Source organism: Ovis canadensis, chromosome 25, assembly GCF_042477335.2.
Source record: "Ovis canadensis isolate MfBH-ARS-UI-01 breed Bighorn chromosome 25, ARS-UI_OviCan_v2, whole genome shotgun sequence".
NCBI lineage: Eukaryota > Metazoa > Chordata > Mammalia > Artiodactyla > Bovidae > Ovis > Ovis canadensis.
In genome coordinates, this window is record NC_091269.1 from 48,396,621 (window position 1) to 48,412,353 (window position 15,733).

The following is a 15,733-nucleotide window of genomic DNA, read 5'->3' on the forward strand; positions in this document are numbered from 1 at the left end:
GGAGCCTCAGCTTCCTCAACTGTCAAAAGGGGCAGCAACCTCAGGTCAGCTGTGAGCAAAATCAAGTCAGTAAAATTTACAAGATAAGATTTTTCAAAAATAATTTTACCATGTCATGTAGTACAACCACAGGATGACTGTTCTTACAGTCTGGATGATGAAATCATCATCTAGACCAGTGGTTCTTTAAGCATGATTTAAGACCCTGGGGGTTCCCAGGATACTCTGAGGAGATCTATAGAGTTAACATTATTTTCAAAATAGTACTGTAGTGATATTTGCCTCGTTCACTGCTTTGACTTTTTCACTGATGATGCAAAGGCAAGGAGGAGGAATTGCTGGTGCCTTAGTGTGAATCACGGCAGAGGCGCCGAACTAGACTAGTAATCGTTGCGTTCACCAGCAGGCACTCGTGGGGGAAAAGCAAGCCAACTTCCCTTAAGAATATCCTTGATGAAGCAGCAAAAATTAATTTTATCAAATTTCAGCCCTTGGTTACACTTCTTATATTCTATGTAATGAAATGGGATGTACATCCAAAGTACTTAAGCTGCAAACCAAAGTACAGTTGTTATCACAAGGAAAAGCTTATGAGAGATTGAGTTGCAAGCTGAATTTTGCTAATTCAGCTTTCAGTGTTTCATGAAATACCATTTTTACTTAATGAATGACAGAAAAACTATGGTAATTCAAACTTCGGTGTTTGGCAGACTTTTTATCAGAAGTGAACAAAGTGAGCCTGTCACATCAAAGAAAACAATTGACAGTATCTTTTTCCAGTGATAAAAAAGCAAGCTTTCAAGTAAAAATTAGAATTTTGGGAAAACTTGTGTCTACCACTGTGAGATTGACAGTTTCACAATACTCTTAGGATTTTTCTGTTAAGATCAGCTGTGATATTAACAAATGTGTCTTTTGACAATGTACAATGAAAAAATGTCAACATTTCGAAGATCTGCCTAACTCAGTGAATGAGACTTTCTGTGGGACCAATATGAGATATTACAGCATCATGATGGGTAAAAAAATCCATTCCAAGTTCAAGACAGACCAATGGATTTTCATGTAACAGAATATGACAGAATATAACAGAATTTATAGATATGGTTTCAAATCCCACATCACAACTCACCTTTAAGAAGCTATCATTTGTCAAGTTTTGGTGTAATATCAAAGAAGAATATCCACAGTTTTCTGAAAAGGCTATTAACATATCCCTTCTTTCTCCAACTACATATCTGAGTGAGGTTGGGTTTTCTTCATATACTTCCATCAAGACACTGTATCACAACAGATTGTGTGCAGAAGCAGATATAAGAACCCACTTGGATTCTCTTAAGTCTAATATCAAAAAGACTTGCAAAAATGTAAAATAATGCCACGATTCTCCCTAACTTTATTTTGGAAAATGTAATTTTTTCATAAAAACATTGTTATATGCAGTTGGTTTACTTTATTATTTTTTAACAAATATTCTCAAATTTTTCAGTTTTTATTTCTAATAAAGATTGATAGATCTAACCTACATAAATGACAGCTCTTTGAGGCCTTCAGTAATTTTTAGGAGTGTGGAAGTGATCTGAAACTGTAAAATTTGAAAACTGGAGATCTAGAAGAATTTCCACTAGAAAAAAGCTCCCTTTGGTCACTGTCAATGGCAACAGCTGGGCCTGACGAGAAGCCACCATGAGAAGCAGCTTTCCATCCTTCAGGCCTCCAATTTGGCAGTGCTCTAGAGTAGAGCTCACAGAGCGCATCAACATGCTTTATCTCATTTCATCCTTAATATAACCTTCAAGGTTTCATTATTCTCATCCCTGTTTTACAGATGGGGAAATAGCCTCAGGGAGGCAAAATGACTGCCAGAGGTCACCCAGAAAGATGGTGCCACCGCTGGAAATAGTTCAAAGCAATTTGTTGTTGAGACCCTCCTGCGCGGTGGCTCCTTGCTACTGTGCCCTGGGGATTAGCATCTCTGGCTGTCCCCTGCACTGCCATACCACCATCTCAGTGCAGTGGTGGCCCTCTCCTGCGGTTCTAGGATCTGTTTGCTGGGGCCAAGCTTAGGCTGTGTGACCCCAAAGCTGTTCCAAAGTCTCAGGCCCCAGGCCTGGAAGGATGACCAAGGAGAAAGATGTTAACAGATGTCACTGGGTTTGTGGAGCACCATCAGGAGATAGGAAGAGCTTGGCAAAGAACACTTGTGAGGGGACGCGGCTCTGTGTCCCTCTCATCCTCATCCCTCACCTCATGGGACTAAGCCCAAGACAGAGTTGACAGTCAGTGGCCACAGCAGCGTAAGACAAGCAAAAGGGGTGAACTCTAGGCACTGAGATTCTCTCTTGCAACCTATGCGGGCTGGAGAGGCCTATATACCCTGCCCCACCATAAGAACCCCACTGGTGGCCTACACACACACGCTCAGAAGGAGCCTCATAGAGAACTTAGTTTTACACACATACATACACACACTGATTCGGAAGGAGCCTCATAGAGAATTTTATTGTGATTCATTTCCAAGAGTCTGCACAAGCTAACCAGACAGGCCTCCAATCCCGGTAACTGAGCGGCAAGTGTGGCCGCCTTCTGCTTGTGCACCTTGGTTAGAAAGGCCAGAGGGCCAGAGCAGGGCTGGCTTCTTTAGCGCTGGGTGGGGTTTGGGGGCGGCTGGCCCAGCTCAGCGGCATGACTGTGCTCCTGGAGTGGAATGGCTACCTCTGGCATTCTAATCCCCACGGACTGTTCCAGAGGCTGCCTGGCTCCTTGCCAGGTCTGCTGATAACTAAAGCGTTTCTTCCTCTCCTGGCAAAAAGGGTAATTCTTTCTGTCATGACTAAAGACTTGAAACAGACGAAAGCTGTAGTTCATTAAGTCTTTAGGGAGCCTGAAGTCTGTTGAGTGGGAGAGAGGAAGGGGAGAGAAGGGACAAGGAGCCGGAGCAGCTCCGCTCCGGCAGAAGCCCCTTCCCGCTGAACTTCGGTTTTACGACAGTAGCGCTAATGCCGGCTCAGCTGAATTTTGCTTTTACGACGGCAATGCTGGTGCTGCCAGCCTCGTGAGCTTGGTGGGTCTCCTCGGGTAGAGGCGCTGTCCCCAGTGTCTCAGGGCACTGCTCCCTCTGTTCTGGATCTCTTGCTAAGCAACACCCTTGTGGGCCCAGCCTTTTCACAGCATGGCCCGCACCAGAGAAAGCCGGCGGCTCTCTGTGAGGTAGATGCCAGCCCGGGTTAGGACCCTGAGGGAAGGGATCATTGTCGGGATTGGCATTTTCTGGATCGGTGATTTTCTAACTCTTCTGTGTTACATCCTGTTGCTCCCTGGCATAAAATTCACAGCTAACACGGACATGGGCTCAGCCCACCCCGTATCTTCCAAGCACTTTGTGCATTTCAGTCAGTCCTCACAACAACCTGATAAGGTAGATAAAATCAGTGCCCCTGTTTTACAAAGGAGGCAGCTGAAGTGCGCGGAAGTGCTGTGTCTTAGTCACGCAGCTGGGGAGTGGCAGGACCTGATTCAAGCCCAGGCCACTGCCGCCAGAAACCTTAAAAGCTATAAAGGGGCCTCACAGGTGTGTGTATATCAGAGGAGAGTTTTACAAAGTAATTAGCACTTCTGCCACATGCCAGGCATGCTGCTGGCTTCTGTTCTTTCCTAATCTTTTGAAATTTTCAAGAAATACTAGTCACAGCCTCTAAATTGATTTCTCAGTCCACTGATAGGCCACAATTTATGTTTGAGAAATGATTTCGATTAAGCATTCCTCCTTTGACCTTTTACAAAAAAGGTGAATTCCCACAGTTTATGAGGAAAAGTCAAATTCAGAATCTCTCGTTCAGTCACCTAGTCATGTCCAACTCATTGTGACCCCATGGATTGCAGCATGCCAGGCCTCCCTGTCCCTTAACATCTCCCAGAGTTTGCCCAAGTTCATATTCATTGCATTGTTGATGCTGTTCAGCCGTCTCATCTCTACTGTTTACCTAGTGGCGTGTTTTCACTGGTGACCAGAAGGTAAGCCTTGGTCACTCAAATCAGTCATATAGGCCAAGCCTGTTAATCACCAACTCATCCCATCCCATTCCCTCGGTTTGAGGGGTATGCCCTTTGTCTCCCACTCACTACCTGGGAACCTGCAGAGTTCCTTCTCCTCCCAAAACGGTCTGCACCCGTGGAAGTCCTCAGGAAAAGGATGTGTGGCGTGTTTTAGAACTGCCAGGCAGCAGGCCTGTTCTTGCTGCAGTGGGTCGGGAGACTCTTAAAACACCCTGGAAATCTTGGTCTGGTTAAAGCCAGAAGCACCAGAGAATCAGCTTCCTGCTCAAATGCAGACTTCATTTATTTATTCATACCTTCCTTATCCATAATAGATTTTAAGATGGCTTCAAAAGCAGCCTATGGACTGTTTGTTTAAGAAAAAGAAAGGAAAGGAGAGTGGTGACACTAAGATCTGATCTTTAGAACCTCTTGGTATCTGCCCTGGGATTTCTCAGAAGATTTCATTAAATTAAAACCACAGTAACTTAGCTCTGAGGATGCCATCCCAAGAGCAGAGAAGGTAGTCCAAACGGGGCTCCAGTGGCAGTATTTTGTCCGTACTTCTTTTTCTGATGAGGCATGATAATTCAGTTGTTTTAGATCCTACTACCAGCTAGAATGTCTCACCTTTCATGATATTTGGTGACCCCTTATACTGCAGTCACCAGATGCTCAAAATAGGGACAAAGGACTCTTCCATGAGGCCTGAGTGACAGAAGGGATGCCCATTGGCCTCTGATGAGCTCTGTGACCCTCACCGTGTCATGTGACTTCTCTGGGTCTCTGTTTCCCTAGCTCTCAGGGCAGAACACTGGACCCGATTATCTCCCAAGATTTTTCAGGAGTGACTGATGTTGCTTGGTGAGTTATTTTGGAATGGTCAGATCAAGGTTGGGTAGACATGGGGTGGGCCCCGTGGGGCTGACAACAGACCACAAGTACAGCTCCGCAGCACCGCGAGGGATGCTTTTCTGCTTTCCAAAAAGAGACTGACTGTGAGGGGTGGTGTGGGAAACTGTGCACTAAGCTGAAGCTAAAGGAAGAACAGGAAAGACAGGAAAAAGACACGCCTTTGCCTTTTGGCCAGACTGTCCATCAACAGCTCTTACACTAAGAGTATAATAAGAAACATATGAGTGCATCTGGCTCTAGAATGCTACAGGAGCATCCTGTGGTTTTCCAGGGTGTGACAAGCCCCATCCAGGCAGCCTGCACATGTGTCATACAAGCTGAGCACATACTGTCTCCACTACTGGAGTCTCTGATGATGCTAACTAGCATTTTATTTTGTTACTCTGACTACTCAGGGCACAGGTTACAAGCTGACAGCCATTGGGTTTCTTTTGTTTGGTCTTTGCAGCATTTTAAGAAATTTTCAACTTGTTGCCAACAACACTTAAAATTTGAGCAGTTTTATGTTAAAATCCAGGTTGGAAACTTTTCCTGTAAAGTCAGATCTACCACATCAGCACTGATTCTCACAAGATGATCGCTGGCTGGGACTGAGTCACAGTTGTGCCCTGTGGAGGGAATACGGGGCTCTTGGCTTAACCATAAGAACCCCCTCCCTGCACCCCGTGGCCTCCCCCACAGCCAGTGTCATTCATTTAGGCATCTGCCTGGGTCCTGAAGGGCTGGTGTTTGAGCCCTCAGCTTGAGGAAGTCTTTAGATATGCAGATACAAAGGGCACAGAGACAGGAATCAGTCCTCCCACCTGAGAACAGGGTCCTGTCCAGTCCTGCTCCCCACCCCCAGCCAGCTGGTCTAGGCTCACACTCCCTGCGTGTCCTCTGACCTGCGGATATGCTTTTCTCTCTTGATGCTATCTTGGCTAGCATGATGCTTTTGGCTGCACCATCTACCTGTCACAATCCACAGCGATGCTCTGAGATCTGCCCAGGCATAAGCATATGACTCCATAGCCCATTCTTTCCTAATTCAGCAGTGAGTGGGAGCAGACTCTAAAATGGCATGTCAGGAACTGAGCTCGCTGTCCTATGCGTGTATCATGCCACTGAAGTTCAAAGTTGGAATGTCTTTTTTCCTTTTTTTTTTTTTTTACCCCTTTGGGGATTGGAAACTTTATTATGATGATATGCACGTGCTGGTGTGGTTATGTGCTTCACGGTGCGCGACCTTTCTTTATCAAACACATCTGAGAGCCTGCTGTGTGCCAGGTTCTAGGTTAAGTGCTTTTTGTGGGTTACTGTTGATCCTCATTATAACGTTTCAAGGTAAATATTTTCATCACTGGATGGAGAAACCAAGGCTTAGAAATCACATTGTTAGTCAGTTGTGCAGCATGAATTTGAAAGCAGCCCTGTCTTCTCTGAAGCCAGGCCCCTTCCATTAAGGGGATGGTTGAAGATATAGTAATGGCAAGTTGAGCACATTAAACAGAATCGGAAGGATCGGGTGGTTGAATCTTTTTGTTTTTTAATGTCAAATATGTTTTCAGTTAGCTTCAAATACTGTAAGGCGAATTTCACCTTATGGTGATGAGTCAGAGCCCAGTTGCTTTTTGATCCTGCTTGGAAACCCAGAATGTGCCCAGCACAGAAAGATGGTCCATAAATAGACTCATAAAAAGGATGACTTTGAAATGAGGCATCCCCTAAGACAAGCACTGCAGCTCCGTGTTTTGTTTTGTTTTGTTTCCCCCCTCACTCTGACATTGCTTTCTGAACCAAAATAAAAAACAAGGTCTGAGACTCTCCAGCAGGCGTGGCCTTGGCCCAGCTGTAAGTTGCAGTTTCTGCAGCAGGCGAGTTGGTCAGTCAGTGAGCCTCTTAATTCCAACTACTTGCGGCCAGAAAGACTTAGTAACTGTATATCCTGAATTATGTGATGACTCCATAATTCAGTGTGTGACACATGGGGCTGAAGTCAGAGCACAGATCAAGGACTTGAAGCCCCTCTGACCTCTGTGGAATGCCACTGAAACGCAACCTGCAGTCATCATGGAATATTATCTCACCCGGATGCATACCTACACTGTGCCCTTCTCTCGAAAATAGCCTTGCAGCCTTTACCTGGATTAGGGCAGCTAAAACTGCATTTGGAGCACAAGGACTAGCACCGTGATTTTTAAAGATGGTTATTAATTAACCTTGAAAAACTGGGACATTATGAGCATAAAACTCAGATTCTCATAGTTTGGCACTTACAAAGAATAACTTGTCAGCTTTCATTTTTTTCTTGAAAGCCTCATCCTTTAGTTTTAAAGATTCAAATATAGTTGATTTACAATATTGCATTAATTTCTGCTGTACAGCAAAGTGATTTGGTTATACATGTATATATAGTCCTTTTAAATATTCTTTTCCATTATGGTTTCTCATAGGATATTGACTATAGTTCGGTGTGCTTTACAGTAGGGCCTGGTTGTTTATCCATTCTATATATAAAAGCTTCCTTCTGCTAATCCCGACTTCCCATTCCAGCCCTCCACCAAGCCCCGCCCCTCCCCTCCCCCTTGGCAACCGTCAGTTTGTTCTCTATGTCCAAGAGTCTGTTTTGTAGATAGGTTCATTTCTGTCATATTTTAGATTCCACGTGGAAGTGATATATGGTATTTGTCTTTCTGAAGTTGTCTGCTTTCCACAGGAGAGTTCACTAGACTGAATATGACTGGGGTGGGAGGATGGGAGAGGTGGGTATGAGCTAGGCTGGAGAGCAGGAGAATTTGAAGTCTCTATATTTCCACTCAGATTAGCTCTCTAAAGTTTTTCTAGCATCGAGGCCCTTGGCTATTAGTCTGGTTTGGACCCAGGCACAGTTAGCATCCTGGCAGCACCCCAGCTTTGAGGGCTTCCAACCAACCCTGGCATTCAAAGGATGGCTGCTGTGCCTTAGGGAAGAGAGACTCAGGCCTAAGACCTCTCCTCTGAGCCCTCCCGACTTCCCATTAGTGGCAACCAAGTCCAAACCCCAGCAACTACAGCACCGCTCAGTGAGGCTCAGAGACTCCAGGGGGTCCGACATTTCCAGCTACCCTGGCAGGGCAGAATTTGAGAAGGGAGCTTACTTTAAGCGTGCAGATGCCTCTTCCCACCAGGGTGAGGGGCGGGGCTGTGGACTGGGGGCGGGGCCTCGAGGTGGCCGGGGGCGGGGGTGGGACCACGGGCTTCAAAGGTCTCTTACTGTGATCATAGCGGAGGGCAGCGTCAATGAAAGCGGCAGCTGGGTAGAAGAAGACGCTGAGGTCAAAGGTGGGCAGGTCATCAGCCTCGACGCCATGATACTCGATGGCCATATCACGGTAGTAGTCGGGCCCCGTGTCCACGTTCCAGCGGCCGTGGGCAGCGTTCAGCACGTGGGTGAAGCCTGCCTTCTGCAGCCCATAGCGGTCCAGTGCGGTTGCCCTGGGTGTGAGAGAGAGAGGCTTGTAGGCAGAGCCCTGGCCAAAATCTGGGGAAAACTCGAGCTCAGTCCACGGGTTTTTGCCATCAATTCTAGCTTCTAAATAGGCCTAGCCACTGAAATGAAGGACTTCCCTTGTGCAAGCCCTGCTCCTGCTGACCCCCTGGCTGCTTTGCCTTTTTAACGTTTCTGGTTCAGCAGTTGAGAGAAGGTGGAGAGTGGGCAACCTATTCATTTGTCCATTCACTCTTTCATTCACCAAATACAGAAGAACTTGGTGCTGGACACTCCAGTGGTGGCAGGAGTCGACTGTCAGCTGCCAGACCTCCTCTAAGGCCATCAGAATAAGCTGTTCATTAGGCCACGCTGAATAAGTGAAAGGGAGAGGGCCACCTCCACAGAGCCTCAAGAGACCCCTGAAAGCAGCCTCTCCTCTGAACCCTTGGATATTTCTGGGGTTTGAAGGGTGAGGTTCAAATGAATGGTCGAAAATGGGTCATTCAGTGTGAGGATATGGCAAAATTCTTGATCATGATGTTCAGGAGATTGGTGAACACTATACAAACTCTTTGCTTTAATAAGTAAATCATTGCCTCATTGGGCGAAGCACTGTTCTGAGAAAGAGCGTTGTTTAAGCTGTCTGTTGTTGGAACCGACTTTAGGAAGTTCCTGAAGCCAACAGTGAGATTATTTTCTCATTTATAGCCTTATCTTTCTAGGCAAGATTTTTCATTAACAAAGAGTAAAGTCGTCTTAAAGTAGGTGGCCTTGGAACATGGACAGAGAAAGCAGGAGTTATCATTCCTTGAAGGGCTAGGAAACACTTTATTGGAAAGAGGGTTTTGAGCCTGCCTTACTATAGTATCAACACTTGGTGATGGAGGAGAAGAGGGAGACATGGGCATGCCAAGCCAAAGAAATAGCACAACCTAAGGGATGGAGGCTGGAGATAACGAAAGCCGTTCAGGAAATGAACCTCCTGTGTGCCAAGCACTGTCCTGAGTACTGATGCTGCAGCCGTGAGCAGGTAGTCAAGGTGCCTCGGGAAGCTTAGATTCTGGGGAAAGCAAATAAATGAATGATCCATTTCAGATAGCAGTAAGCTGTGCAGAATCACTGTGGTCCTGCTTTAGGTAAGGTGATCAGGGAAGGTCCCTGCCGGGAGGTGGCATTTAAACTAAGACAAGCAGGTGATAGGGGCCTAGGCAGGGGAAGAGGGGGAGGGAACATGTTTTATTCAGGCAGAGGCAACAGCAAGTGCTAAGAACAGAAGGGAGACTTGTGTGGCTGTAATCACAAGGGTGGTAGTAGCACAAGAGGAAACCAAAAGTGGGGGCTGGGTCACGGTGGACCCTAGAGGTCATGGGGGAGAGTCTGGAATTTATGCTCAGTATGGTAGGATGCCGCATGCTACAGAGGCGTTTAAGGAAAAGGTGAGTGCTGTTTACTTCTTAAAGATCAGTCATGCATGGAGATGGATTGAAAGGAAGCGAAAAATAGAAGTGAGGCTCTCTTTTGGAGGTGTCACAGTCACGTGGTCAAGGGAGGAAGGTAGTTGGACTGGGTCACAGCAGACTTGCTGATGGATTGGGACTAGGGGAGGAAGGAAGGGACTGGTTTGGGCAGAGCATAAGATGTGAGAAGAGAGGAGAGGAGAGAAAGGTCTGGAGAGGGAGTGTGGGATCTGACCGTGGGGTGCTTGCAAGTCAGAATGTGCATTTGGGGGTTGAGAGGAGCTTTTTTGTGTTTGAGGTGGGTGATCCCATCTGAGCTCTGAGATGACATCTCCGTCAACAGCGCAAAGTCCACTTCTGCAGCTCAGGGAAGAGGTGACAAGGTCTGGAACCGTGACAGTAAGAGACCAAAAAGTGGCACTGTGCTCCCGTGGAGGGCTCATCTCCAGGCCATTGGTAAGAGGATCTGGACAGAAGTGAGCGTATTGGATGCCAGTGTGGATCAACACCCTGCACCTCCATGCAGTAGAAACACATGCCAAGGCCCCCACATCTATCACTGGTTTCCTGGGGCTTTTTGTTGGTCATGAGAGGAACCCCAGTGAGCTTTTAGAAACGAGCAAACAGACCACGGGAACAGAGGCATAGGGAGGTGTGGAGCTCCACCAAGCCCCCCAGCTGGCTTTTGGGGCTGCCATGCTGACTACGAAACACATTATGCTTTCAATTTTTCCTCAGAAGGGTCTGTTTTTCATTTTTCTCCTCGCCCCAAAGTATGTATACAACAAACATTATGCTTTTGGGATGTAGATCTGTGCTCAATTAAAGCCTCCACTAATGCAGTCCATCTTGCCGAGTAGCAATCAACCTCACTTTGAGGTTGAGCTCAGTGGAAAAATTAAAATTAACTGTCCTTGACAGGAAGTTCCTACCCACCATAAAGACTGGTCTCTCTGGGTTCTGCAGCTGGGTTTCAACATAGTCAAATGGCAGTTTGAATAAATAGCAGTTTGCACTTTGCTCCTTTGGGGGTCAAGGATCAAGGTAGATACGCAACAAGACTTGTTTCATGACACATCCACTTTCACCCCTCCCTCCCAGAGCCGGTTTTTGACTGTGTCTGAAAGAGAGAAGGAGGTTCATGGGGAGGACTAGACCTGGTGGGTATCCTGAGGCCTGTTGCAGGTCTTTGGGCTCTGTGGCTCCCTAGGCCTAGAATGGGGGGTGATGTCCTCACACACCCCTCTGAAGATTTCCCCCAGCTTGACTTACTCCGAGTCTAGGTGACGGCTCAACGGCAGCAAGGGGATTTGCAGATACATAAAGTGACTCTTAGTAGACAGCAGCTGTTTTGGAGGCAGGTCCCCAGTTGGCCCAGACACCCAGCTCATCTGTCGCTGGGATGATTGGAGGGTGTCACTGGTGGGATTGGAGGGTGCCGCTTGGCACTGTGTTGTTTTATTTTCTTAACTTTCAGGGCCATCTACTCAGATATGTGGGAAAGACTAAGAAATGTGCCTCTGTTGAAGGAGAAAAGCTCAAAAAAAAAAAAAAAAAAAACAGGGTTAAGAAATTACTCCTAGAATCTAGGTCATGCAGCGGCCTTAGTTTCTGGTAGTTTAAGAAAAATCCTAGATGTTGATAATCTGTTCATTGTAAGTGTCAGCTAATTACAAAACTAACACATGTTCTCTGTAGAACATGGAAGACAAACATGCTCCCCCCAACACAAAAACACATGTATTTCTACACCCTAGAGATAAGGACTATTTGCCTTTTGAAATAAGATCTTCCAGTTGCTTTTCCATGAATATATTTGTATATTCTATTTAATGGTTGGGGGTAATATGGTAATATTATGATAATGGTAATACCACATATACGGTTTAGAACCCTTGCATGGTGATGTACTGTACACATCTTATTATGTCAACATACAGCCTTCAGTAGCTGCATCCTGTTCCCTTCCACAGATGAGCCTCAGTTTTCCCTCCTCAAGTCCGTAGCTTTGGGCGTTTGTGTTCTCTCTCTGGTCTGTCTCTCTGTCTCTATCCTGGAGAGAGAATAGTGGTTATTATAACAACTATAAACAAACAACTTGCTGTATCTTTGAGCACATGTCTGTGTCCTTGGGAGAGATTTTTTTTTGAAGTGGAATTGCTGGGCATGAGTGTTTTGAACACAATTGATACTTGTTACTAAATTATCTTCTAGAAAGCATGTTCAAATTTACATTCTGATTTTTGCTCATTGCTAATTTCACAGACAAAAAAAGGTGTCTTGTTTTTATTAATTTATTTCAGTGATGTGATTGGGCATGTTCTCTTTCATTTGTTGGACTTGTATAGTTTTACTTTTTTAAAAAACTTTTTAGCTATGCAGTGTGGGATCCTATCAAGGATCAAACCAGCACCCCCTGCATTGGAAGAGCAGAGTTTTAAGCACTGGGCCACCGGGGAAGTCCCCTGTACAGTTTCGCTTTGGAAGAACATTGTTATATCCCTCTTTTTGACCCAGCTCTCTTAGGCACTTCTCCCTGTCTTGTGAACCTCTGGCCTCAAATGTGGATTCTGAATCTGGTTTGGAGGGCCAAGGAAGCGACTCTCTTCTCCTGGGGTCCAGTTTCCTCAGAGACCTTCCCTCCCTTCCTCCTTCCAGCCCCTCGCAGTTTCTCCAGGAAACTTGCTTCACCCAGCACCCCTTCCACCTTGAGGAGTGACAGGAGCAGTCTCCTTGGACAGAGCTCCCGGCATCCTGCTTTTCCAGACCCCTTGAGGCCTTGTTGATTCCCGTCCTGCATACCTCAGCCCCTGCCTAGAAGCCCGTTTCCCACAGGTGAGTGTTCTCACAGAGGGGAGGAGGGACATCACGTGCATGTACACGTCTGCCCCAGGCGCCCACCAGGCGCTCCCGTGTTGCCAGGATTCTGCCCTGGGTGTTGATGTATGTCCACTACTGATGGGGAGGTTCTGCATACCCTCACATGTGAGGACCTGCCGATTTCCCACACCTAACTGTGGATTCCTGTTCACCATGGCCCACATCCTGTCATTTTTTGATGCCTGTGACACATGCTGGCTTCCCTGGTGGCTCAGTTGGTAAAGAACCTGCCTACAATGTGGGAGACCTGGCTTCGATCCCTGGGTTGGGAAAATCCCCTGGAGGAGGTCACGGCAGCCCACTCCAGTATTCTTGCCTGGAGAATCTCCATGGACAGAGGAGCCTGGCGGGCTACAGTCCATGGGGCTGCAAAGAGTCAGACACGACTGAGCGACTAAGCACAGCACAGACACACACTGGTGAATGTGACCCTGCTTGTTGCAGTGGCAGATCATTTTGAGAGCATGACCCTGATGCTGACCTTCTTCTCTGGAGTCTTCGCCACGCCTGCTCCTTGCAGGTGAATTTTAAAACAGACACAATTGTAGTTTTTGGTCTCCTTCAATTCATCTGATATGAAGGCAGAATTCACTAGCTGTCTGTTTTCTGGGTGTTCCTGTTACTTGCCAATGATGAAACTGTTGCACTATGAGGACCTGCGGAAAGCACAGGGCACGCAGGTGTGGTTTGTAAGCTTAAACTGCTGCATGAACCAGAACAACGAACCTCTGGGACCCTCAGATTTCTTTATTTGTTAAAGAGGACCAGTTACATTGGCAGTACTTTCCTTGCAAGATTCTTGAAGAGTTGAGTGATGTTGATGATATTCAAGTTTCTTTGAAAGGTTAAAAGATAAATTCTGAACAAAGAGGAGGTAGCAAGCAACAGGAAGATGTACAACGGAATTTATCGGTGGTTATCTCTGGGTAATGGGGTTATAGGGAATTTTAATGTTCTTCCTTTTGTCCGTGTTGTGTAAATTTTCAGTAATGAACGTGTCATATAGTCACTTAGTGTTTAAATATATGCCAGGATTTTTATTGACAGTCTATCCTTAGTTCTCAGGAGAGATTGACTGTCGCAAGGACCTAAGGTGGTCTCTGTTTTTAACTCCTTAGGAATCTCTCCATCATCTTCCCCACCCCACTAGGCTCTAGGCCTCCAAGGATTGAGGCTAAATGGGAAAAGACAATGTGTAGAAGGCCTGGTTTCAAAAGATACCATTGTATTATTGATTAGACAAGGCATTTGGCTATCCGTGAAAGGAAATGGTTGGCATTGCTCGGGGCCTTTGCTTACAGTACTGCCACCCAGTGTGAGAAGGCCCAGTAGGGGCAGGACCATTGGCACCTCTCCCCTAGAGCCTTGCCCATGACCGGTGCCCAGCTATGCTTAGTCGCCTTGGGTGCTTGGAGGCTCAGAGTCCAAATTTTCTAGTTCTTTCAGGTGACATTCAGCATGTTAAATTGTCAACCTTGGCTGTGTTTTCATTGCATCCTAGTCTAGCCATGGCCCACCCTAAAAACAGACAGTTAAATTTTAGCTCTACTTGGTGCCTCAAGGCTGAATTAGTTCTTTCTTTTTGAGGGGAAAGGTTGCAGCTGTCCGGGTACACCAGTGAGAGGTCCTGTCTCAATCTGAGGACTGTCTCAGCCATTGCTTTGCCTTCACCTCAGCCCCTGATGCTGGGAAAGATTGAGGGCAAGAGGAGAAGGGGGTGACAGAGGTTGAGATGGTTGGATGGCATCGTTGACTCAATGGATGTGAGTCTGAGCAAACTCCAGGAGATAGTGTAGGGCAGGGAAGCCTGGTGTGCTATAGTTCATGGGGTCACAAAGAGTCAGATACAACTTAGCGACTTAACAACTCTCTCCAGCATCTTTGACCAACCAACTTTGGAGATACCTCTGGCTTCAGAGGCTGATGGTCTGCTTGGGAGCAAAAAGGAGGAGAGAGAGAGACCCCTTGGCAAGCGAGCTCAGGCTGAGTGGGGCAGATGCAGGCGTTTGAAGAGTCAGGCTTGATGGGGAGAGGCTGCTGGCTGTTGATGACCCTAAAAGGCAGACCTTGGAGGCGACTGTAATTTTAATAAAAATAGAGTCCCCACCATTCAAGCAGCAGAGCAACTTCACAGAGCCCTGGCGCTGGCTCACAGGACTGCCTCTGTTGTGAGAGGGAGGAGAGATTTCTCAGTGTTGCCTTGCTGTGGGGAGCCTGTCCTGCCTGGGAATTTGCAGTCACTTTGACTGTAGCCAGGATACTTGCCCTCCTGCTGACTGTCAGGGAGAAAAAAGAAAAAAAGATTTTGCTAAGCAAATGAAAGATGTGAATGAGATTAAAGTTAGAATATTTAAATTACAGGAATTTAGTGCTTTCAAGCATCCTGAAGCACTTGTGAAGCACCCATTTAGGGACTGCTGATTGATAAGAGGTGATGAATTATTCTTATCTCATCATTGATGCCAGTCCCTGATTCTCTGGAGGGCAACACTTGGTTAACCTAATTTGAATCTAATTTGAATGACTTAAAAGTAATAAAACAAGTATGTGCTTGAGCCTAATAAAGCCTAATTTATTTAATAAGACATTTCTTAAAGAATTTTACTTCAGAGCTGGAAGGGACCTTTGAAATTATCCCTTTATTTTACAAATAAAGAAACTGAGTCCCAGAACAATAAGTTGTTTTGCCAAAGGCCACACAGAGTGGCCACCCACGCTGGGGGCTTGAACTCTCTGCCTCAATCCCCGCTGGACGGCTTTTGCTGTTCTCCACACTGTCCCTCCAGTTCCTACTTGGAGATTCAGACCCCCTACCAAGGCGTGGGAGAGGGTGGCTGTGCCTTGAGCCCTTGAGGGAGGAAGGCTTCTCCATGAGGACATCCAAAAGGTGGCTGCCTAGGGGCGCCTACCGACCCTCAGCGCTGGGCCAGCGCGCTTCACATCAACCCCATCACTCTCCCATCTGTGACCTCTGCTCGCCAGGCTGTGGTGGTATTGG

At 46.5% G+C, this 15,733-nt stretch overlaps 1 protein-coding gene across 1 annotated transcript in view; it reads right to left on the minus strand.

Annotated features, from left to right (window-relative positions):
• The window catches only part of DUSP29 (dual specificity phosphatase 29), a 32,916-nt gene that overhangs the window by 1,725 nt on the left and 15,458 nt on the right, over window positions 1-15,733 (minus strand). Inside the window, exon 3 of the mRNA XM_069572178.1 lies at window positions 8,183-8,403. Within this exon, the coding sequence (XP_069428279.1) occupies window positions 8,183-8,403 (221 nt within the window). The remainder of the gene's footprint in view (window positions 1-8,182; window positions 8,404-15,733) is intronic.